Genomic DNA, 24164 nt, shown 5'->3' with positions numbered 1-24164 from the left:
CTGGTGGTGACGTGTGTTTCTGGTTTAGATCCTCACGATACGATAACACCATGATATCACAATATTGTGATACGAAACAATATTCTACACATAATTTGAGATAAAGAAAGATGCAGGGTTTCATACATACACTAAAGTGTGTCAAGTTTCTTAAGACATGGTTGGTGAAACTGCTAAATGTCACTTGATGTAACAGATGTTATTCGTAGACTGTATAAAACATAGATGTAATCTAGCCGATTTCACCCGTCTGTTTCTGAAACGGACAATGAAGCAGATCGGCTATAGCAGCCATATTGGTAGTGGCAAGGGCTTCACTTACAGCCATAGGGCGCCGGCTGTCACGTGACCCTCAGCTGTGCCTCTTATTGGGGGAGCTCGTGATCTTAGTATCATCTGAACGGCCCCATTAGAAAAAAAAATCACCCCCCTTACAGTGAGTGCCCATAGTAAAATTAGCAACTCAGACAGGAGACGTTTTTTGAACCAGGCTGTAAATCGGTTAATTTCTGCTTTGAAAACAGCTTTTTTTGGCTTGGTGTGTTTGTGACTTCCGCTACTACCGGAGCCAGCCTCAAGCGAACACTCGAGAAACAGCAGATTTTAGCACTTCCGCATTGTCTCATATTCTCAGACCGGAGGTCGCTGCTTGATGTTATTCAAAAAAATTAGTATTGCAGAAAACATGTTTATAATTTTTATTCAATCAGTCTACTACACAAAAAAATAAACTTAATATGATTTCCCACTAACTGACCCAAAAAACAGAGAGAACACATTGATGTTTACGGCATCAAAACCCACATCACCAAGTTAAGGAATAAAGTATTTTAAATATACTATAATATATTATATTTAGTTTATAGTTTATGGGCAACATACAGCAAAGTCGCTCTTCAGCGCCATGGAAGACGTATTGTACTCCCAACTCACCTAAAATAAGAAACTTTATTTAACAAAAATAAAAAATATTAAAGATGCTATGAGGAGGATCTGTTTTAACTGCACTCCATCGCCACCTTGTGGCCTGGAGTCTCTGCACACTATTATAAATTACTTTTAGTGAGACGTGTGTTTGTTTTGGAATTAAATGTAGATCATATCGAAACAAATTTTCTTTGTTCAAGACAACTTTTTACTGGATACAACGCGCTGAGGTAAGGTATTTATCAGTACAGTTACGTAGCTCTACGGTTTGAAACGTGACATCAAGCAAACGTTGTAGCAGCCGGCTAAATGTTAGCATCAACGTCAGCCCGGTGCTCCGACGTTTCTGTAGGCTAATATGACAACAAGTGAACACCGTCAGTTTGTATGTAGTTTAGTAGCCGTTAGTATTTAGCACAGCTGGCAGCCCAGTGCTCTAAAACATGTTTTTAATGTGAAACGTTAGTAAACCCTGGTTAGCTATGTCCTGCCAGTCATCTACCAATCAGAGCTAACGTAACCTCACTCTTCATTTTATTGATAGGCTCTCAAGTTAGAACAGACCACTGCAGAATAACTGCTGACTGTGGGTTGGAATAAACATTAGCATAAACAGTTTAGCCCAGGTATGGGCAAACTACGGCCCGGGGGCCACATGCGGCCCTTTAAACGTTTTAATCCGGCCCGCCGAACTTGGAAAAAATTAAATGAATAAATCTCGTTAATGTTTCATTTTCCCTGCAATTCTGATGTTTTCCCACTAGATGGCGCACTGTAGATACATTGGCTTTGTTGAGGTGAAGCGTAGGCCTATTACTCCACGTTTGCACTTTACCCTCTGACCCATCAGCCCTTCTGTAAAGATGAATGGACCTAAGAAAAGGAAAGTGGACAAAACAAAACTCATGGAAACACATGGAAGTGCGCAAATGCGCGCGGATACGACGTAGTGGATCGTAAGCGATCTGTTACTTATAAAAAAAAAAAAGCTCAGGAACATGTCTGTATAAACCTTCTATGTGAGTTATTTGTCTAATTTTTATATAGAGACGTTCACATTTAATATCAAAATATCACACAAACAATTTTGACACAATCTTTTATTATTTTTTGCTTTTTCATTTTTAAAACCAGAACAGAAAAGCCGCCTTTTTCTGTTTTTTCTGTAATTCCGTTTAAATTTAATTTAATTCCTTTTAATTCCATTGGTTTTAAAACAGAAAAACAAAAAAACAAGTCCAATTTTTTCTTTTTCTTTTTTTTTTTAAATTTTGTATTGACACAGAATAACGAAAGAACGAATCACACACGGATTAAAAATCCCATTATAATTCCATTCTCTCATATTCTAATTTTAATTTCAAAACAAAATCAAAACAGCCAAAAATAGACCTTTATTTGTTTCTGATTTTTGATTTTAAAACGATAAATTGAATAAGAAGTCGTTTCCGTTTTCCGATTTTGGATTCTAAAACGGATATGGAATGAACAAATTATACCCTGATAGTTACCAAAGCACTCTTATTAATCCTACAAATATTCAGCTCAGAGTGAGTTCATGCTGACATTCATGCAGCTCAAACATCAGGAGCCAGGCCCTGGACCCTCTGCACCAAACAGCATCGTTCAGATTTGTCTTCACTTTCTCAGACTCTTTGGATCAAACCGTCTCCGCTCTCCTCGCTGTGTTAAACCCTAAAACAGAAGCCTTCTCTTGTTTTTTGAACGTGTCTCAACTTTTATTGGCTGTGAAATGACTTTAAACCTCTCCAGCTCGCTCACACAGAATAATGTGTGATAATAATTAATTAAATGTGTCTCTAACAGAGAGGCTGTGATTTTTTCAGCTCTCGGACCCGTTCACCCCCTGCAGGCCTGTGAGGATTCATGCGAGCAGATGGCCCAGCACACCTCCGCCTCTCATCCCGAATCCTGCCTGTGTGTCAAATCTGAGATCTCCTTCTTGGCCGGCGCTGCTCCGACTTTATTTCTGATACTCGCTCATGAACAACGCTTCATGTCCCAGTCTATGTTTCCTCATCAGCAGCAGATCACTTAAGATCTCCTCAGAGAGGAGAGCACATTAACTTACCAAATTATATGGCAGAGTCTGATCCAGAAGCTCCAACAGGTGTTCATGCTGGTAAACTTTATCATCACTCTGATTCTGGACACATGTTTGTGTCAAATATATAAATAAAAAAATCACCTGTGATAAGAAGAGTACAGGGGTGTACAGCATTCACACGAAAAAAATTTAAATCCTCCTGTTTTCACAACTTCACTGTCTCATAAAAACAGGATTTTTTTATTTATTTTTGACCTTCCTGTTTTTATGATACTATATAGTAAAACAGAAATTTATTTACTTATTTTAGAATTTCCAGCAGAATCTAAAAGTAAAGGAATTCCTGAAAATCTTTTATCGTCATCTCAATAAGGAAACATGTAAATGTTCACTAAAACACATTAAAAAGTCTACCTTACCTGTTTTGACCTTGCATCCCTGATTGCAGCATGCAGCAACGAGTCGTGCAGAAGAGCATCATGGGAAATCCTATCTTTAAGAGATAGTAGCTCATTAGAAAAACCTTAAAAAATAAATATCTCCTTTTTTTTAAGATAATATCTAATGAAACTTTAAAAAAAAATATATATATTTTTTTTTTACGAAATATAATCTCTTAAAACTGGAATATAAAAAATTAATATTTTCCTCAGAAAAACATGAAATCAAAAATAAATAAATTTCTGTTTTCATGAGATAAAATCCCAAAAAAACAGGAGAATAAAAAATATTATTATTATTTTATGTAGTATCTCACAAAAACAGGAAAATCGGAAATTAGGGAAAAAAAACTGTTTTACGAAAAAGTATCTAATATAAACAGGAAAATTAAAAAACATTTTCTGTTTGTTTTTTTATATATTATCTCATTGAAATTGGAAATTCTAAATTATCTTAATTCTTGTTTTATGAGATAGTATCTCATAAAATTAGGAAAATAACAAATAAATTTCTGTTTCCACAAGACAAAATCTCAAAAAACAAGAAAATAAAAAATACATAATTTATGTTTTTATAAGGTTGTGTTTCACAAAAACACAAAAATCAGAAATGATAATAAAAAAAATCCTGTTTAATGAAAAAGTATCTCATAACAACAGGAAAATGAAAAAAATATTTTCTTTTTTTTTACATAGTATCTTATTGAAATAGGAAATTTAAAAATAACTAAATTCTTGTTTTTACGAGATAGTGTGTCATAAAAACGAGACTAAAAAATGAATATATTCTGTTATTAAAGAGAGATAGTATTTTAAAAAATCAGGAAAATAAAAAATAAATTCCTGTTCACACAAGATAGTTTCCAATAAAAACAGAAAATTCTAAAATAAATAAATTATTTTTTTATGAGATAGTTATGCCATAAAAACAGGAGGATTTTTTTTCAGTGGTTGCAATACGCCACCATTCAAGAGACCTTTGAAAACATGAACTCTGGTTAACCCTGAAAGAAGCAGAGATGGTTTAAAGCAGTTAACAGGAACATCAATAATTTAACCCCCTCCTTCAGCCTCAGCTGCTGCATGAGATAAAAGTGGTATTTATTTTTACTGGAGACAAACTGAGCACATTTATCAGTTAACCCTTTATTTATGAGTTTTTCCTCTTTAATCCTTTTTTTTTTAGCTTTAAACTCAGAGACGGGACACAGAGATACAACAAAGAGTCCAGATATGTTCAGGCTCCTTTCAGCTCCACCTTTAAGTTTCCAAATGCTGTGAGGACAAAGAGCCTGATGTTTCACTGTTTACATTTCAAAGTCAGAGACAAACCACAAAGACGTAAATAAAGCTGCACACACTCACAGATCACACACTTCATGACAGATTCTCATATTTATATCTGCTCTGCAAAGTCCTGATCACTAAACTGACTCTAAAACATCAAACATTTAATCATAACATGATCAGAGGTTTATTCTCTGAACGTCCAGGGTTTGTTTTTTTATTCATCGTCCTTCAAACCAAAGGTCAAAGGTCGTCAGAGAGAAACTCCTGCTTAGAGAAGAAGTGACGTGTTGAGTCTGTTAGTCTGGTTTGTGTCACTCAGTCTGGCTCGTTTTAGCTGCCGTCGCTCAGCGCTGTGGTTCACTGGGCGTCTTGGAGCTAAACCTCATCGCAAAGAGTCCATCTCACAGTTGAACCGTCCTCACATCGACAGGAAACGTCTCCAGACGACACAGTGGCACAGGTAGACTCTAAGAAGTTTTTTTTTTTCCACTTTAAGAAAAAGACGGCTATGTTACAGATCAGGTCCCTGTCAGACCTCCGTTCCTCTGATCTGTTCTTCCCTCTCTTCAGATCCTCATCCCAGCCTCAGGTTGGACCACGACTTGGACTCTGGATCCTCAACAATGTCATATCCACAGGCTGTAACACCTGAGGACGAGACGGATCAGATCAGACCTGCAGAAAGGTTTCAGATTATTTCAGATCAGAGTCTCTCCTGATTTCTAAAAACATCAAACCAATAAATCAAACATACCCATAAAATGTAGGGTCAGAAACAAAATTAAAGATGTGTTTTATAAAGTTTGAACAGATTCAGTTTTAAAGATTTTCAGGATGAAGATGAAAAGAAAATACATCAAAGACAAATTTTAAGCTCCTGATTTAAAACGATTAACACACAAATTTAAAGACTGACGTCATCATTTTCTGTTGAAGACATCCTCTTACAGACACTCTTACCTGTATACGAGTGTGTGTGTGAGTGTGTGTGTTATATGGCGTTGTTTCCAGCCTCTGTGGAGAGAAAAGAGAGAAAGCAGCGATCAGAGCAGAGAAGGTGAATAACAGTGACATCTTTTAACCAGCAGAGGGCAGTGTGACACCAGACTTCAGGAGCAGCTGAGTGAGTGAGTGTGTGTGTGTGTGTGTGTGTGTGTGTGTGTGTGTGTGTGTGTGTGTGTGTGTGTGTGTGTGTGTGTGTGTGTGTGTGTGTGTGTATCACGGACAGATGTCTGTGTCCATCCTCCTGAGTGACAGAGAGGAAAACATCGTCTGGACTTCATCTGAGCTCTGATGGATCGGCCTGATTCCTATTCTGCTCTCATCCTCCTCTTCATCCTCAGCTCATTACCCCCCACTCCCCCACCTCCCTGTCTGATAGCAGTCTGTCTTCCTCCCTCTGTGTCCGGCCTGATCGTGTGTCTGTGATTCATGTGTCTGAGCTGCAGCGCGGCGTGTAAACAGCTTTTAGGAAATTCATGCCTCCATTCAGCTCCTCCAGGCTTCAATTAACCCCTGATACTGCTCCACCCCTCCTCCTTTTCCTCCTCTTTCTCCTGGTCTGCATCCCTGTCTCTCTTTCTGACCCTCATCCTCCTTCATCTGTATTCTGCTCATCCTCCTCTTCCTTAAGCCACTGCTGTCATCTCAACCAACGGTGAAAACATCGTCTGATTTGAGCAGAGGATTCTGTCGGGCGTTGGAAATTAAATAAGGAGAAAGTAGATTGATTTTGTTTCCAGAAGCCCAGACTTAAACGTCCAGCAGAGACATGGAAACATGAAATCAGACTCCACACGTCAGAGGATAAACTCATCATTAAAAAACTTCAGATTTCTGACCTGAGATGTTTTTCAGGATCCTGACTGAAACCTATATCCTTCACTACCAAAAACTGAAATCTTATCAAGCGTTTTTCTCCTATTTTGAGTAGACAATGTCTTTTTAGACTTAATATGAGCTACATTCACCTGACCAGTCCAGAAAAATGTCTTATTTCAAGTCATTTAAAGACAAAAATTAGGTCTAAATTGCCTGTAACAAGTAAAAAAAAATCTGCCAATGGAAGAAGAGAAAAGTTACTTGTCCCAGAATGCGCTTGAATCTGATTTTTCCAGCTCTATAAAAATCAAACTGACCGACTGAGCCTTCATCCTTTCACCATCCTCTCAGCTTCTCTCTCCTCCTCTTCCTCCTCCTCTCTCTGAATATCTACAGTGTTCCTGAAAAGCACATCCTCTCTGGTCTTACTGTCTCCCAGCAGCTCCTCAGACATCAGGCTGTCTTGGCGGTTCCCCAGGACGAAGGCCAAGAAGGACAGGATGAGGGCGTCCATGATGCCCATGATGGCGAGGATGTAGGCCCAGCGCACGGAGCACGCCCCCAGCGTGTACTTATCCGTCTGCTCGCCACACATCCGCTTCACCTCGTCGCTGTCCCAGCCGTCCGGGTAGATCATGCAGCCCAGGATGAGACACGTACCTGGGACACAGGGACACAGAGAGAGGGGTCAGGAATGGACTGTCAGTCTGAGGAAGAGTCAGTGAACGTCTCATCATGTGTTGCGCTATTTTTCTCTATACTTTTGATTTTATTTTAACTTATGTGTATATATTTTTTAATCTTCTCAGTAAAAAGATTATTATTATTGTTATTTAGTTTATTAAGTTCTATTTATTATATTAATTATTATTTATTTATTATTATTTATTTATTATAATTATTATTATTACTTTTATTATTATTATTTATTATTATTTATTTTATTTATTATTATTATTATTTTAATGATAATTATATTTTTTATTAATTTTTTAACTATTATTTATTATCATTATTTATTTTATTTATTTATTATTATTGTTTTAATTATTATTTATTAATGTTATTATTATTTATTATCATTTTATTATTTTTTCTTTACATTAATTATTATCATTACTATTATTATTATTATTATTATTTATTTTATCACTATTTAACTCTAGTTTTTTTCTTTTTGTTGTAAAATTTAGTGTGTATTTATAATAATTGTACACAGAGAGTGTGGTTAACCAGAGTCCCAGTGTTCAAACAGGAAATAGGTCCAAACTTTCACCCTACAACTCCACACACTCACTGCAAGACACAGAAACACACACACACACACAGCTTATAAACAGGGCTGAAAGTTTGACACTGAAAAGTTTCTCTAACATCCTCTTAATGAATGTCCTTGATTCACACACACACACACACACACACCCTGAGAGCTCCCAGCTGACAGCTGTTGGCAGAGGCGTGCCGACATTTGGAGCAGGAAGTGTAAAAATCTGGACCTCTGTGTCCAATCGCTGCATGCTGCCACACACACACTCACACACACAGGCCCAGCTGCAGCCGTCTGCTTCAGTAATTGATGTTCTTTTAGACGCCATGGTTATTGGAGTGTGTGAATTTGCAGGTGTGCATATTAGTGTGTGTGTTTTTCTGTTTGTGTGTGTAGCTTGGAGACACAGAAACTACACACCACACCTGGAGTCATGCAGTGATTCCAAACACACCTGTCTGACCTGCAGGTATCTGCAGCGTCATATGAAGTCATCTCTCTTCTGTCACTTCATTATTTTAAACCCTGACCCAGAGTCTCCCCCTACTGGACCACACTACATACTGCACCATATTTATCTAACTTTTACTGAATCTTTAAAATATGTATCGTGATCAGTCGCACAGTTTAAGATGAATGAGTCTGAGACGTCATTTCATTTAGCGCAGCGCTAACTTCCTGCTAACGCCCTAATCCCATAAAGGAGCTGTCCGCAGTGTGCGGTGCTGAAATCTGAAACAGGTTTCACTCAGTCTGAGCAGCTCTGTACGCTCAAAAATCAACATCATCTTCACGCCTTGTTTCCTCTCACAGACACAGAGCTGGAGCAGAGAGGAGAGGGGGAATGAGGGGTTGAGGAGTGAAGAGGAGAAGAACAAAGACGACAGCAAAGGAAACAGCGGAGAGGTGCCTGATTAATGCAGCTCAAAATAACGTCGGCAGCTTCAGGCGTCGGCTCGTCAGGAAAGAACAGACTGACAGAGGAGGAAAACAACCGAAAGCGTGATGAGAGACGAACAATAAACGACATGAACAAGAAAAAACAACACCTACAGGATCACAGAGAGCACAGCATTCAGGGTGAAATCTAAAACTGTTTAATGGGCTAGCCTTTGTTTTTTTTATCTTAATGAATTTCGAATTAAAATACAACATTTTCAACAACTTCAAATGTGTGTGTGGTGATTTCAGGAATGGTTGGAGTTGAAAGAAAGGTTGGAACAAGTTCGACAAGATATGTGAGAGGTAGAGAAACAGTAAAGGAACACACACCTCAGAGACTCAGAGAGACTAACAAAGGTGAATACACTCTTATCTTCAAACGACTGAGGCAGTGACAGTGTCTAAGTTTAATTAGCTGAAAGCAAACCTGAAGTTTACGCTGTGTCAAACATAAGCTGGTGTGAAGCGGTCCCTGGGGGACGTATAAAACTGATTGAGCATCAAATTTACGATCTCATCATCTCTGAGCCAGAGGAGAAACAAAAAGCTGAAGTGTAACTGAAGACAGGCCAAACTGGAGAGTGAGAGACAGGGTTTGATTAACGCCTGGTCATTTATCACAGAGGGGAACGAAGTGTCTACAGATGAACATCAAACTAACCCAAACCTGGGGATGGGTACCTTTCACATTTGAAACGATACGGTAACAATGCTCAGTGCTGGCAATCGGTAACGGGACTTACAGTAACAATTTTTGGTACTTTTTTTTGTTTATGTAGTAAAAAATGCTTTTTTTTTAATTTAACATAGTTATTCTTCAGTATATAACCTTATAATGCTATGTTCATGTCCAGCATGGAAAATCTCCTACTCTTCCATTCCGTCACAAGGATGCATTTAGGTACCTAAACGTGGTACCTTTTGATTTTTTGTGAATTGGTACGCGGTACTTTTGACAGAATACGGTCGGTACCTATAAAAGTACCTAGTTTGGTACCCATCCCTACCCCAACCTAACCTCAAACTAGGCCTAAGATAACATCACCAGACACCAGACTAAACTTTAACTGACCTCAAACTGACCACGAACTAACCAAGTATTTATCTCAAACTAAATATAAACTAACCTCAGACTAACAAAGAACTTACATTGGACTAACATTGTACTTACCTCAAATTAACATGAAACTAACCTCAGAATAACACATAATTTATCTCCAACTAATGTTAAATTAACCAGAAACTTAAATTGAACTAATATAAAAATAACCTCAGTCTAAACATTGAATAAGCTCAAACCATCCTTGTAGTAATCACAAACTTACCCAGAATTAAAATGAATTAACCTCATACTAATCTTAAACTTACCTCAAACTAACCTTTAATTTAGCTCAAACTAACCTCATTTTAACCAAAAATTGTCTTAAACTAATCTCAAATTTATCTTAAACTAACCTTAAAGTAACCACAAACTTACCTCAAACTTACTTTCACTTTACCTTGAAGTAACCATATATACAAACAAATTTACCTCAAACTTACCTTCACCTTACCTTAAACTTACCCCATATTAATCACAAACTTTTCTCAAACTAATCTTAAACTTATCTCAACCTAACCTTGAACAAACCACAAACTTACCTTCAACTTTCCTCAAACTAATCTTGTTGTAACCACAAACTTACCTCAAAGTAAACCTCATATCAATCACAAATTCAAACCTTCAACCTACCTCAAACTAACCTCATATGAACCACAAACCTTTCTCAAACTAATCTTAAACTTATCTCAACCTAACGTTGCATTAATCACAAACTTACCTCAAACTAACCTTGTACTTATTTCATTTTAACCTTAAACTAAAGGTTCATAAAGTGTCCAGAAATAAACTTGTCTAAAGCCTGGTTCAACACACAGTTTAAGTATCAATTTAAGTGTTTCTCTATCAACACACACTCTTTTATCAGGACTAGTTATTAATGAAGTTATTAAACTGATGAGTTTTGTCCATATAAGGACATGACTGATTTGATTGACAGGGGAGACACTGACACTTCTTTAACGTCGTCCTTCAGTCATTAAAAACATTTCAGACAACACTCAGACTTTAAATGTGAGCCGTGTGGTAACCTTCAGAGAAGTTTCTGCTCCATGAATCAGGGCGCACCTGAGCATCACTCACCTCCAGACACACACACACACACACACACACACACACACACACACACACACACACACACACACACACACAGAAAGACAGGTGTCATAACAGAGCCTGATGTATGACCAAAAACCTGCAGGTGATGAAATCAGCAGACAGAAGCATCACTCTTTATGTCACACAGCTGCATGTCTCACACTCACACACACACACACACACACACTCACACACACACACTCAGGTTTAGACGGGTCCCTGTGTCCTTGTCCTGCTGCCTGATTCAGAGGGAGGAGAATAAATCAAACAGTTGTCTCCTCCATCCTGGCACTACTGATCAAGAAGATAAACTCCATGGGAAATCTATAAAGTCTCCTCCTCCTCCTCCTCCTCCTCCTCCTCCTCCTCCTCCTCCTCCTCCTCCTCGCCTGCAGACTGATGGATCTGAATGAAGCATGAAGCAGCCGCTGACAGATGATGGTCTGTGGGTGATGGAGGAGAGACAGCTCCTCATGTGAGCAGGAGGAAAGGAGTCATGTTTTTAACATGTTGAGGCGAAACCTTTGTCTGATTTTACTCAGATTCTGTGACTGTTTACATCCAGGTGGTAGAGGAGCAGGTGGCAGAGTTCATTCATTCAGCAGTGTGGTTGTGATTCACTCTTATATTTAGTGACCTGAGCAACAGTGACAGTGTTAATGTCGAAGGTCGTCTCAAACAGCCGCCCTGTCCAAAACATCTCATCTGTGACCTCGACCTGAAGAGGCCTGAAGGATCCAGAGGAAACAAAGTCATCAGCCGCTCGCTTGCTCAGTTTGTTTGGCAGGCGGATGGTTGGGGGTGTCGTTTTCTCGCATTCAGCCTGTCACATCACATCGCGAGCGAGCAGAGCCTTAGAGCGCCGTCGTCTTTCTAAAGCAGGAGTGAGAAACTTTGCAAAAGTTGTTGGAGGTCAGGAGGAGACGCTGTGTGTTTGTGGAGCAGGGCGACAGAGCAGCCAGGGACGGAGGGAGTCAGATCATCTGAGGATGAGGAACTCAACTATTCTTCAGTCGAGCTTTGACCCACAGCCTTCAACAGCCTGAGACTGAACTCAAACAGGTTAATGTACGGTGGCTGGTAGGTGTCAGCCAATTAGCATTGTTGATTCATAAAGCTAAAGAAAAGATGACATAGTCTACCAGTAAATAAACAAACTAGTTCTGTCAGGCGATTAAAAAAAAATCTAATTAATTACACGATTTGAAATTAATTAATCTAATTAATCACATTTTAATCTCACATCTGCTTAAGGTTCCCAAATAAAGAATTTGAATTTTGGGCCAGCAGGGGGAGGCGGAGTCGGGTGGAGCCTGCCAATCAAAATCCTGCACGTAAACTACTGTGGGTGAGAGCGGTGCACTCTTTGGATGAGAGCTCAGCATGGATATGAGGAGAAGATATGAGATGACAGAGACATAGAGAGACACTGCCAGTCAGAAAAGTTTAGGCAGCTCCTGCTCCAACTGAGGATGTGTTGCGGTGGTTCAGAGAGAAAGAGCGGCGCCATCGTGAGAAAAGACGACAGAGAGGATCAAAAGATGGAGCACGCAAGCAGAAAAAGTATGTTTAGTCTCTTTTTTGGATTGCATTTGTGTTATAGCTTTTGCAAACTGTCTGACACCCTCCAGCCACCGTACTCATGACTCAGAAAAGCTTTCACAGACCTCTGTGAGACTTTGGCAGCAGACGGACTGACGACTTCCCGCTCATATTTAGTAAACTGGTCTGACTGGAAGAGGTTCAGCAATCACTTAACGGACAGAATCAATCAGGAACCAGTCCAGCTGAGAGAGACTGTTCAAAGGATTGGAGGGAGGAATATTAAAAAACACATTCACAGAGTAGGAGAGTCAGACTCAAAGACTGATTCAGAGTAGGGTTGGGACGATATGTTATTTTCATGATTCCATTCTTTCTTTCTTCTTTTTTGGGTGCCAATTTGATTTAAATTGCGGTACTTCAATATTTACAAATTTTGCGATTTTTAGTGTCCTATTTTCCTTTTTAAAGTCAAAGTCATAAAAGTCCGAGAAAAACATTTCCCCCTCTGCTGGAGAAAAGAGGTACATTTTTCCAATCCAGTTTATAAACAAAGACTGAAATGAAGAATTTGATGACAAAGGTTTTTTGACAAAAAATCCAGATACATCTTATTTTGATTTTTTTTTAAAAGACTGGTTCCCCGCCTTGTCCAGACTGGGTCAGTCTGTGGTTCTGCAGCTTCCTTCAGACCCTAAAGGAGGAGGGGGAGGGGGAGGAGGAATCTCCTCTGGGACCAGATTATGCTCCTTAAGATTATCACTTTCCCCTGCTGAGAGATTTGTCACTGATCCCTCGTGTAGAAGGCAGCGGGCTATTTAGTGACGCTCCCTAAGGGACTCCTAATACAACACAGACAGACAGACAGACAGACAGACAGAAACAGACAAACAGACAGACAGACAGACAGGCAGACAGACAAAAAGACAGGCAGACAAACAGAGTCGGACAGACAGACAGACAGAGACAGACAGACAGACAGACAACCAGACAGACAGAGACAGGCAGGCAGGCAGACTGACTGACAGACAGACAGGCAGACAAACAGAGACTGTCAGACAGACAGACAGACAGAGACAAACAGGCAGACAAATAGACAGACAGAGACGGTCCAAATGGCAGACGAACAGACAGAAACAGACAAACAGAAAGAAAGGTAGAGACAGACAGACAGACAGAGACAGGCAGAGACAGACAAACAGAAAGACAGGCAGAGACAGACAGACAGACAGACGGGCAGACACAGACAGACAGACAGGCAGACGGAGACAGACAGACAGGCAGACAAACAGACAAACAGACAGAGCTCTGTCTCTCTCGGAGGAAGATATCAACACTCCCGCTCAGCTGGTCTTAGACATGAATTATTCTCCCGGCTGTCAGCTGCTCCTCTTCCTCATCCCGTCTCATTCACAGCTCATTTCCCTCTGAACCCCCTGCCGTTAGCCCCCCCTGCTGCTCCAAAACCAGCACCTGATTAAAGCGTTATTAAACCGTGTGAGTTCAGCTCGTCCTCATCCTGCAGAGGCTCCTGCAGAGACCTCATTACCGCTCCGTCTCTCCGTCTGGACACTGGACACTCTCCTGTCAACTTCACACCTTAAAGAGGGCGACAGAGCAGAGCTTCAAGGCTGCACCGTGTTTTCACCTGACACTAACTTCACCCAGCAGGAGCAGGAGGATAACTGCAGCGCTGCAAAACCAGGAGACAGCTGAGGCGTGCATGTCTTTTCTTGAGCTGAAGAATTCTCCTTCAAACTCTGAACACTGCGTCTCTGATGTTTGTCCTCCTTCAGCAGCTGTCCAGATGTCTGCGGTTAAAAAGTGATTTTATGCTTCAGAAAGCATCTGCAAGAAACACAGAGCAATCAGAGGGAGCATATGTTCACAGAGAATATTCTGTAGTCAGTAATCTGAGTCTGCTCTCTGACGTGACAGATCTAAAACGTCTGCTGTAACACCTACGCACATTTACATTTAACACACCACGGGGAGAAGTGTGCATTTACATGATTTGTTCGGGAAGGACGTCAAGACGTCTACAGGAGTTTGAGGGAGCAGCTCCTGTCACAGATTCCTCCCTGAGATCATCTCAACAAACTTTGGAGAAGTTAAGATGAAGTGTGTGTCACCACTGATCACTGAACATGACACAGCTGACGGGTCAGGAAAATGTTTCCTGGCACAGATACACACAGATGGCTGATTGGAAATTTGCGTTAACAAATGTGATAAGAGTATGCATCATAATACAATATGCTACTTCCAATACAGAAGACAGTAGATGATCTTTACAGTTATGTGCACAGGAAAGTATCGGTATCAGCTAAATGAGTTGTTAAACATCAGCATATCTGATATCAGGCAAAAAAAATCCAACATTGTGCATCCCTAATTTTAAAACAAAACAAACCCTGTAGAGCTCCAACACTGTCCCTGCAGATCACCCTGCAGTATGCGACCTGATCACAGATTTTTAAGAGTATCATCACCTCCTCAGAGCCGTCTGAAGAGTTGAGACTCCTCTACGTCTCCTTCGTCTCACATAATCTCATCTATCTGCTTGTTTCACGTCCTGACTGCTCTGCAATCAAACCTGTCAGTCACACTCAAGACTCCCTGCTCAGAGACGCTGCTCAATCTCTACCTCTACACTCCTTCAGCTACAGCCCTGTTAGTCCATCATCAGTCCATCATTAGTCCACCAAGGCTGGGAAAAGGTGCTATTCTCAAGATTCAATTCTGTGATGATTTTCTTCTATAGTTAAAAATTTGTTTTTTCTTAGTTTGCTTTCTTTAAAGGTCCAATATTATGCAAAAATCACTTTATTAAGTCTTTTAGTAAAATTTGTGGGTCTTTGGCTTTCCTCCCAGCCCACAAAATATGATATTTATTTTAAAAAACCTGTACTTAGTAGAGCTTGTGAATGTAAAATCCTGACCTAAAACGAGCTGTTTGGAATTTCAGGGACTTGCCAATGTCAGCGATTCCCTTTTTTGACCAATCAGGAGCAAGTCTGACCTGATTGGTCCACCGGAGCAAATACCCCCGAACCCCCAAGCACAAGCTTCCCATCTCGAAAGAAGATAAGACTAAGTGTCTAGAGTTCATTTATGAAGGAAATGTGCCAGCTACACTCAGTAAAACTGTAATGTGTGTGCCAGTCACTTCACGGCCGACTGCTTTTCAAACTTTGGACAGTCCAACAGAGGGCTAGCCAATAGACTGGTCCTGAATCCAGGCGCATTACCAACCATCCTCCAACAAACCTGGGACCCTGGAAATGTGAGTATTTTAAATGCTGTGTGCTGTGGAGCAGATGTAAGAGCTTTTCCTCAGTGTCCCCCCTGTCTCTATGTTAGCTTCAGGATGCTAACTTTAGCAGCAGTTAGCCTGTTGTTTTAGCCTGTAATGTTACGGTAAACGAGCTTCGCTGTTTTCTAAACATTGTGCACTCTGAGCTCGTGGCACCGCTCTCAGTGACGCTGAAGAGTGGGGCGGTATCAGCGGTGGCTCATTTACATATGAAGGCCACGCCCACTAAATCAGAGCGTTCTGAACAGAGGGGCTATGAGAGCCTGGAAACAATGCTGCTGTGCTTGATTTATTGGCTTTTTGGACCAAAACATGTTACTACCATTTCATGCAGACATCAATGATCCAGATTAAACTGCAGAAAAGGAGCAGAATATGGCACCTTCAACACTAAATGATGACGATAATGTCTACAAACTGTATCAGGAGCCATATTTTCCCATAAAATGCAAATCACGTGGGTCAGAGAGAAACATTTTGCCCTCTGCTGGAGAAAAGTGGTAACTCTTTTCTAATCAAGTTTATAAGGAAAGACTGAAATGAAGAAGTTGAATTAAAAAAAAATAAAAACATTATTTAGACAAAAAATCTCAATATATCACATAAAATTTTTCTCCCACCCCTAATGTTTTCGATGTAATATTGTAAAATAAATTGTTTCTAAACTTATACGATCATCTCTGAGCCAAATATTTGATACTGAACTCCATTAACTCATAATGTGCCAAAAATATATAAAAAAAAATAACTCTTTGCTTTTATTTTGAAGGACATCTTTTAATTCCAAAGTTTGTGATTAATGCAGCAAGGCATCGTCTCATGAAAAAATGAAGCCAATAAAAACTGACTGAGCATTAAAAATGATTTAAGAGTCCAACTGAGACTGGTTTCTTCCTTCATGTGTCTAATGTTTTTGTTTTGCCTCACAGGCCTCTTATAGGTTCCTTTAAAATCCCGGTCAGCTATAGGAGGTGATCCACTTTCCTAATCCGGGGCTCAGATTGAATCTGTGGTTGAGATCTGTAAGCCTGAGCTGACTCGGCCTCCTCTTAATTTGGCTGATTCACTGCTGAGGTCACGTCTTTATTTCTGTCTGTGCTGCTGTGGTGTTTTCAGACTCCATCCATCCACAGAAACGCCTCCAGCTGAGAGGAGCCCTCTTAATGCAGAGCCTGCAGGAGGAGCAGCTGAGAAGAGGGTTTCACTTAAAGACAGCTTCAGGTAAGTCTCCGTCCTCTCTCCTGATGAAAGCCTCTTCTTCCTCTCCTCTCCCTCCGTCTCGTCTCAGCTCATGTGTGGTCGTGTTACATCACTTCAAAGCTTCTTCCTGTCCTCCATTATATGTGTGAGAGGATAATGACCAGACTGATGTCATTAGCTGCTCTGCTTTAAGTCCACAGCTCTGCAACTGGAGTGGTCAAAATTAGAGACGCTCAGCAGCCAGCAGCCAATTACTGTCAACATACTGCCCTTCATTCCTTCACTTCTTCTTCTCTTCATTTCTCTATCTGATCCCTGTTGACAGGTTTCAATTTTGAAAAAACACTAAATGACCTGAACAGAACACTTTAGTCCTACTTTAATGTTATACTCCCTTTCAGCAGACTGTCTGCTACAATTTGGTGTATGTTGCAGGTTTGAACGATAATTTGTTTCCTGACAGTGTTGAAAATGACCCAGTACATATTTCATAATCTGGTGCTTAGTATCCAGAATATTTCCAGGATCTGGATCGTACTTTTACATCTGTCAGAAATTATGGTGACCTTGTCTTGTATTGTTTTGCAAAGCAATCCGACCATTTATGGTGGAGTTATATACACATATGGTGAAAACGGTTTTATCTCACAATGGTAAAGAATCCTTTTAAAAAAATCCTGGATCCAGACGGTGATCCAGATCACCTCTAAAATTTAACCACTTCTTCTTTGTCCCATTTTGAACATTTCCTTAAAATTTCTTCAAGATCCGTTTGTTACTTTTGTGACTGTGATGGAGTGGGAGAGTAGGCGATTTTCCATGCTGGACTTGAACACAGCATTGGAAGTTTATACATTGAAAAATAAATATGTTGAATTGAAAAACTTTGAAAATTGATTATTAAACAAATTAACAGAAGTACCGAAAACTGGTACTGTTGATTGCCAGGTACCAGGCAATGGGAGCCATATTGTTTCAAATGTGAAAGGCACCCATCTCTAGTCACCATTGACCTGAAGTTAATATTAAATCCTGAACTTTGACTCATAATCCCCTTCATCCTCAGTTAGTTCAGTTTATAGAGTGAATCTTTCTACAAGTGTCAGAGCTTTCTGTCTGTCTTCTCAAACTACTGGGATGTATTACTATATCCAAAGGAACACTGTGAAATTTTACTGATTCCCAGTTGTCAGTAAGGGTAACAAACCATACAGAAAAAAGAGACGAGGGGAATGGCTCTGCGATCTACTGGATGGATCTTTGCAGCCCACAGGTTGTTTTTTTGCCAGAAAAAAACAACATTTTGACTTTTGTTGGTTTAAAGGGAGAACAAGTACAAGTTACTATATTTCCTCGAGGTCTGTGTACATAAAACTTTTTTTTTCTAATTGCAGCCTTTGCAATTTGAAAATTGCATTTTATTACATTGCGATGTCGGTTTAAAATCAATTAATTGTTCAGCCCTATGTCAAACTCAAGGCCCAGGGACCAAATGTGGCCTGTCATTAGGGATGGATACCTTTAACATGTGAAACGATACGGTACCCAACAGTTGCAATTTTTGGTACTTTTTTGTTTTTATGTGGCAAAAAATCTCATTTTCTAATTGAATATATTTATTCTTCAATATAAAACCTTGCAATGCTGTGTTCATGTCCAGCATGGAAAATCACCTACTCTTCCACTCCCTCAGAGTCACAAGGATGCAGTTAGGTACCTAAACATGGTACCTTTTGATTTTACGTGAATCGGTACCAGGTACTTTTGACTGAATTGGTCAGTACCTATAAAAGTACCTAATTCAGTTCCCATCCTTACCCTGCCATGCCATTTTATGTAGCCTGCAAGAGCTTAAAGGTTTGATTGTCTTATAATTGATAAATCAAAAGGGGGCATTGACCATGAACTACGTTTCCCATAATACCTACGAAATATGGATCGCAGTGTTTTGACATCACAACATTTTCTGAAACTAGTGGAATTGAGAAATTAAACTCGTAAAATGTCAGGAAGAGAAAAGTTGATGTAGAGTGAAGGCTGTTTCATGAAAGATGGGAAGAATACATGTTTGTGCTTCAAGGAGAGAAACAGGTACGTCTTTTGTGTTATGAGGCCGTGGCGGTTGTCTAAGAGAAAAATATGCATTGACATTTTGACACCAAACATGGAGCTAAGTTTGCCAAAGAGAGCCTTCAAGAAAAACAACAAATAGTGAAAGATTTAAAATGCAAACTGCAATCACAACAGGATGTGTTCAAGGAAGCTATAAACAAAAACAACGCGATGGCAGTGGAAGCTAGCTTTATGTGTCTGAAGAAACTTCCTGCGCTGCAAAGTCTTTTTTCATGCTGATGGTTGAAGTCTTTTTTTTTTTAAGTGTCTTTTAATAACTGATTTTTTATGTTTGTTTTCTGTTTTATTGAATGAACACCCACAACTTTAATATATTTTCTTGAACGACTCAGTTTCTGCTTTCCAAACGTTAAGCTTTCTGCTGCATGTCATCCTCTCCCAAGCTTCTAACTCCATATTTTTGTCCGATTAACTGAATGACAGTGGAAAAACTCTCAAAGCAGTGACACTAGCAACTTCAGACAGAATCAGTCATGTTTCAGCTTTATGCATCCTCTAAATCTCATGTCTAAGTGCATGTTTCTTAGAGATTTCATCATCAAAACATCTTAAGGAATGCCGTCTGATCTCACGGAGACTTCTGAAATCTTAATCAAGCTGCACCGACCCAATCCATCACAGGACGGAGATATTTCATGATAGTTTCTCTCTGCATCTTTGGAGATATTCATAACCTGGTGACCTCAGAGGTTATTAATGACTAATCATTTATACTCAGCCATAAGAAAATCTTTATTTGCCATTAGAGAATCCATTAGTCACAACTAATAAACCTCTAAAAGCGTAGCTGATTGGAAGGCGTGACCGATAATGGAAACAGGATGATCTGAGCGCGCTCAGTGCAGAGACAGCGCTGACGTGAGGCTGCATGCTGCTGCTCAATAACCTGAGCGGCCTCCAGAGCTCTGACCACCATCTGGATCACACACACACACACACACACACACACACACACACACACACACACACACACACACACACTGGGACACGTGAAGCTGCCTCTTAACCCAGGCTGTAAATCCATAGAAATATCGAAGCGTTTTTCTCTGCACTCAATCCGTCTGACCAGCTGAAAGTCTGACACCAAAAACAAAACCTGTATTTGTTTCTTGTTTCACTGATCCACATGTTTCCTGGTGTGTTAGTGAACACAGCGGCTGAGGTTTCATCACGTCTGCAGCGTGATAACACCCTCTGATAAAAAGCCTGAGACTGTCTGATGTGATTACTGCACGCCGCCTCTGCGTCTCGTCTCGTATTCAATTTCACGCCTCTTCAGAAAGATGTCAGGTGTTGTTGGTGTGTGAGGGAGATACGCGGAGACGATATCACACGGAGCAGAGACAGGGAGATGAGATAATGAGAGCTGAAGCTGGGAGTGTTTGAGAGCTGAAGTCTTTATAGTGACATGAAGAGCCTGTTCTGGTTCGGCTCCTGTTAGAGTCTGAGGCTGTATTCAGACCAGAAAAGTCCTTTGGTCCACTTGTTTGGTCCGGACCAAAAGCAGATTTATTTTTTTTCGTTTGGTGCGGTTTGTATTCAGATTGTACTTTTTGCAAGTGGACTATATTCTGTAAACACATCCACGTGTGTGACGATCAGTGCTCTCATTGGACAGCACTGACAAATGGCGGCACACAGAATACAGACCCAGAAATGGAGGTAAACATGTGTTTGTGCTTTTATTAGAGCTGCAAAATCATTTTCAGTTTCAAGAGCAGCTCCTTCAAAGCAGCTTAACAACAGTTTACAATTTTGGAACAGCGAAGACGAATGCGCACAGCAAGGAGACGCTATGCTCTGCGTGTCCTGACCCACAACATGCTAACAACAGCGTGGCTAAACAGAAGACGGAGGATCAGGTATGAACCAAAGACGGTCAGGTTACGGTGGCTCTATAGGCCCAAAAGGTGCATGTATCCTTTAGTTAGTTCAGATGGACCTTGGTTTGTATTCAGACCTGCACCGGAGAACCACGAACCGCACCAGAGGTTTGGAAGCGGACTGAGACCACCTCAAAAAGTGGGTCTCTGTCTGGTTGTTTGGTCTGCACCAGGGTTCATTTGTGTCTATTCACACCTGCATGGAAAGTCCGCACTAGCGTAGGAAACGAACCCTGGTCCGTTTAAAGTGGACCAAACAGTCCAGGTCTGAATACGCCCTAAATCTGTTAAGAAATCACACCATGACACCTGCTAACGTTAAACTACTTCTGGTCACAGTCTTAAGCTAACAGTGATAAATCAGAGTTCATTTGTTATGTCAGTTAATAATAAACCAAAACATAACCTCATCACTGTGCATGAAAGTCAAAGCTGTGCTGCTTCAACCAGAGGGGGCGCCAGAATCAACACAACATGAAAGTTCCTTACTGCATCTTTAAATCCTGTACGTCATGTCACTCTGAGGTGTTAAACTTTGATCACAACTCACAGAAATGAGGTTTCATCTCTGGTAGACGGGAGAGAAGCCAACAGTTTGGAGCTAAGAGTAAAAATAAAGCAACAAATGAAAAGCACAAAATGTAAGACGTTAATCATTCAAATGAAAAACAGAACCGAGAGGAGTCAGTCTGGGAGGTGCCGTGGGGATTTAAAATAAAAAGCAATAAGACAGAGAGCGTCATGTTTTGTATTCAGCCTCCAGGCCAAAGATGATCAAATAAAAGATCTGAGCTAAATGTTAATTATCTCATTACTGAATGAAGCGCACAGAGAATCAGTGATCAGCATAAATTAATCAGCTGATTGGGAAATATTGAAGCACAAATGTTGACAGAAGCCGTGGGAATTTATGAAAGGTCAAAGATATTCATTAAAAACAGAAGTGATGATTATTTTAATCAGCAGAAACTTGAGTTAAGTTTGACAAACTTTGATTAAATTTAAAATAGTCCTCGGGGTAAGTTATTTTAGGTAGAGATTTTAAAACCTGACATTAAGAAAAAGGATTTCTAAATTGTTTATAATCTGTTCCTTTCACAGAGAGGAGGTCCACAACAACATCAACTTTCCTATTCTTGCCTGTGACTTTTACAACAATATAAACCTTAAAGATGTGTTCAGATATGTTCAATCTGCAGGATGAGTTCAGGACTTCATCTCTGCTTCTGTTGCCCTAAAATGTAACCCACAAAAACTGAAAAAGCAGATGAGAAACAGAGTGATTCAGTCTGACACTTTGAGTCCTTTCCCCTCGTGTGCTGAAACAGTTGGCGGAGACGTAAAGCTGAGCTGCTCCACTTATTTGACGGAGGAAAATCAAGATCAGTAAATAAATAAATCTATGTGCTTCAGAGACGAGAAGATGGACGGGAAGTTCGGCGACGAGTTAGTCGCAGATAGAAGAATTCAGTCGCATGTTGGGCATGTTTTTGCACCTTTGAGTCTTTGTTTTTTGCAATTTCTCTTGTTTAAGGTGCATGAAAATCTTAGCAACTCTGTTGTGAAGAGAAAAATGTGCATAAATCTAATTTATTCTGCTCTAAGTAAAAAGAAAGGTGTGTAAACACAGGAAAACACTGATGACTGAGCTGTTTCTGTTTTACTAACACACTGAGTTGAGTGTTTGGCTGATTTGACAAAACTCCAGCTGCACAAATTAGCATAAAATATGGCATGTAGAGCTTTTTTGTTCAATTTAATCATGCACATCTGCAAAAACACATGCATGCACGTTATTCCTGCAGATATAGAAGATGCCTCTGTGGCTTCTTTTGTTTTAAGCCTACAACAGTCTCTACCCTGTTTCAGGCTTCACAGGGTTACATCATGTCTCACTCAGGCTGCAACAAAAGAAGAATAGTAATAAAGGTAGAGGTTACCACCATGCATCAAAATAGGATGGAGCTGCTTCCATGAGCTCTGAGTTCTCTGGTCAGATCTCAGAGAGGGTCTGGTCAACAGAAGCAGGTGCAGACTTGAACTCTGCATAGGTTTGGATAAAGTCTGACTCTCCTGACCTGGTCCCTGAGCCCACACCCACACCTGAAGTTAGAGGGTCTTACCTGCAGCCAGCTGCATCCAGCCGCAGATCTTGTACACGGTACCGGTGCTGCAGAAGAAGAAGAGCGCGAAGCAGCCGATGCAGGTGAGCACCAGCACCGTGGACATGCCGATGAAGAAGGAGGCGGCCTTGAAGGCTCCAGAGGGGATGGCGCTGAACTCGGTGAAGCTGCCCTGGCAGGTCAGGTCCCGGGACAGCCCGTTCCCGATGCAGTAGTGGAACAGACCGAAGTAGCCCGCCTGCGGGGTGTCCGCGCCGTCCCCGATCCAGTAGGGCTGGATGAAGCACACCACGTTGACGATGGCGAAGAGGATGGTGAAGATGGCCCACAGGACGCCGATGGCGCGCGAGTTGCGCACGTAGTTGGTCTGGTAGATCTTGGCAGCCTCGGAGGCAGGGAGCATGGTGGTGGTGATGGGGGCCCCGGGGACCATCCTCTGGTCTGTGTGTGTGAAGAGGGTCTTCCCAGCCTCAGAACATCTGCAGCACCTGATCCGGAAACAGACTCACTCTCAGCCTGATGGAGAACTTGCTCTGATCGCCTGTTCTGTCAGTATGGGCGAATTTCTCTTTATAATCACTGACTTCACTCAATCACGGTGCACCTGCAGCATCACTGCACGCTGGCATCCACGGCGAGGTCGGATTTTACGGTTTCTATTCGGCTATCATCCCTTTGCAAAGCAAGAAGCCGTGCGCTCCGGAAAAACAAGCTTCAGAAATCCACCCTCTCCTCAAATCCCCGATTTAGTCCTCCACATCCACATCTCTTTAAAATGTCCCTAACCGACCACTGTCCAAAGGAGGACTGTGTTATGCCGCCAAACAGCCTCCTCGTCGTCCTCTTCTGTCTCTGTGAGATCTCCCTGAAAGGTTCCGTCTGTGCTCGACGCCTGAAGACCCACAAACCGCAGCTGAGATCCTTCTGAATCAGAGTAAGAGGAAAGCCTTGAGCAGCACAGGCCCAGCCCACAATCCTTAATCCCAGGCTGACGTGTTATTCTGGGATAACGCGC

General features: G+C 40.8%; 1 protein-coding gene across 2 annotated transcripts; it reads right to left on the bottom strand.

The window, feature by feature from the left end:
* Nucleotides 1–4359: 4359 nt before the first annotated feature.
* Nucleotides 4360–24137, bottom strand: lhfpl3 (LHFPL tetraspan subfamily member 3). 2 transcript variants are annotated; one of them, XM_074698769.1, is made up of 4 exons: nucleotides 23150–24137; nucleotides 6976–7206; nucleotides 5686–5739; nucleotides 4360–5400 (listed from the first exon to the last, which is right to left on the bottom strand). In XM_074698769.1, the coding sequence occupies exons 1-3, from the start codon at nucleotides 23580–23582 to the stop codon at nucleotides 5717–5719; spliced, it is 687 nt and encodes a 228-aa protein (XP_074554870.1). In that variant the 5' UTR covers nucleotides 23583–24137; the 3' UTR covers nucleotides 4360–5400; nucleotides 5686–5716. The 2 variants fall into 2 exon arrangements, with proteins under 2 accessions (XP_074554870.1, XP_074554869.1); XM_074698768.1 differs by having other exon boundaries at nucleotides 4361–5373; nucleotides 23150–24136.
* Nucleotides 24138–24164: the final 27 nt, after the last annotated feature.

This window comes from Halichoeres trimaculatus, unplaced genomic scaffold, assembly GCF_033239565.1.
Source record: "Halichoeres trimaculatus isolate MK-OKI-2021-1 unplaced genomic scaffold, fHalTri1.1 fHalTri1_scaffold_21, whole genome shotgun sequence".
NCBI lineage: Eukaryota > Metazoa > Chordata > Actinopteri > Labriformes > Labridae > Halichoeres > Halichoeres trimaculatus.
The sequence above is the reverse complement of the archived record's forward strand: the minus strand, read 5'-3'. Positions and strand labels throughout refer to the sequence as shown.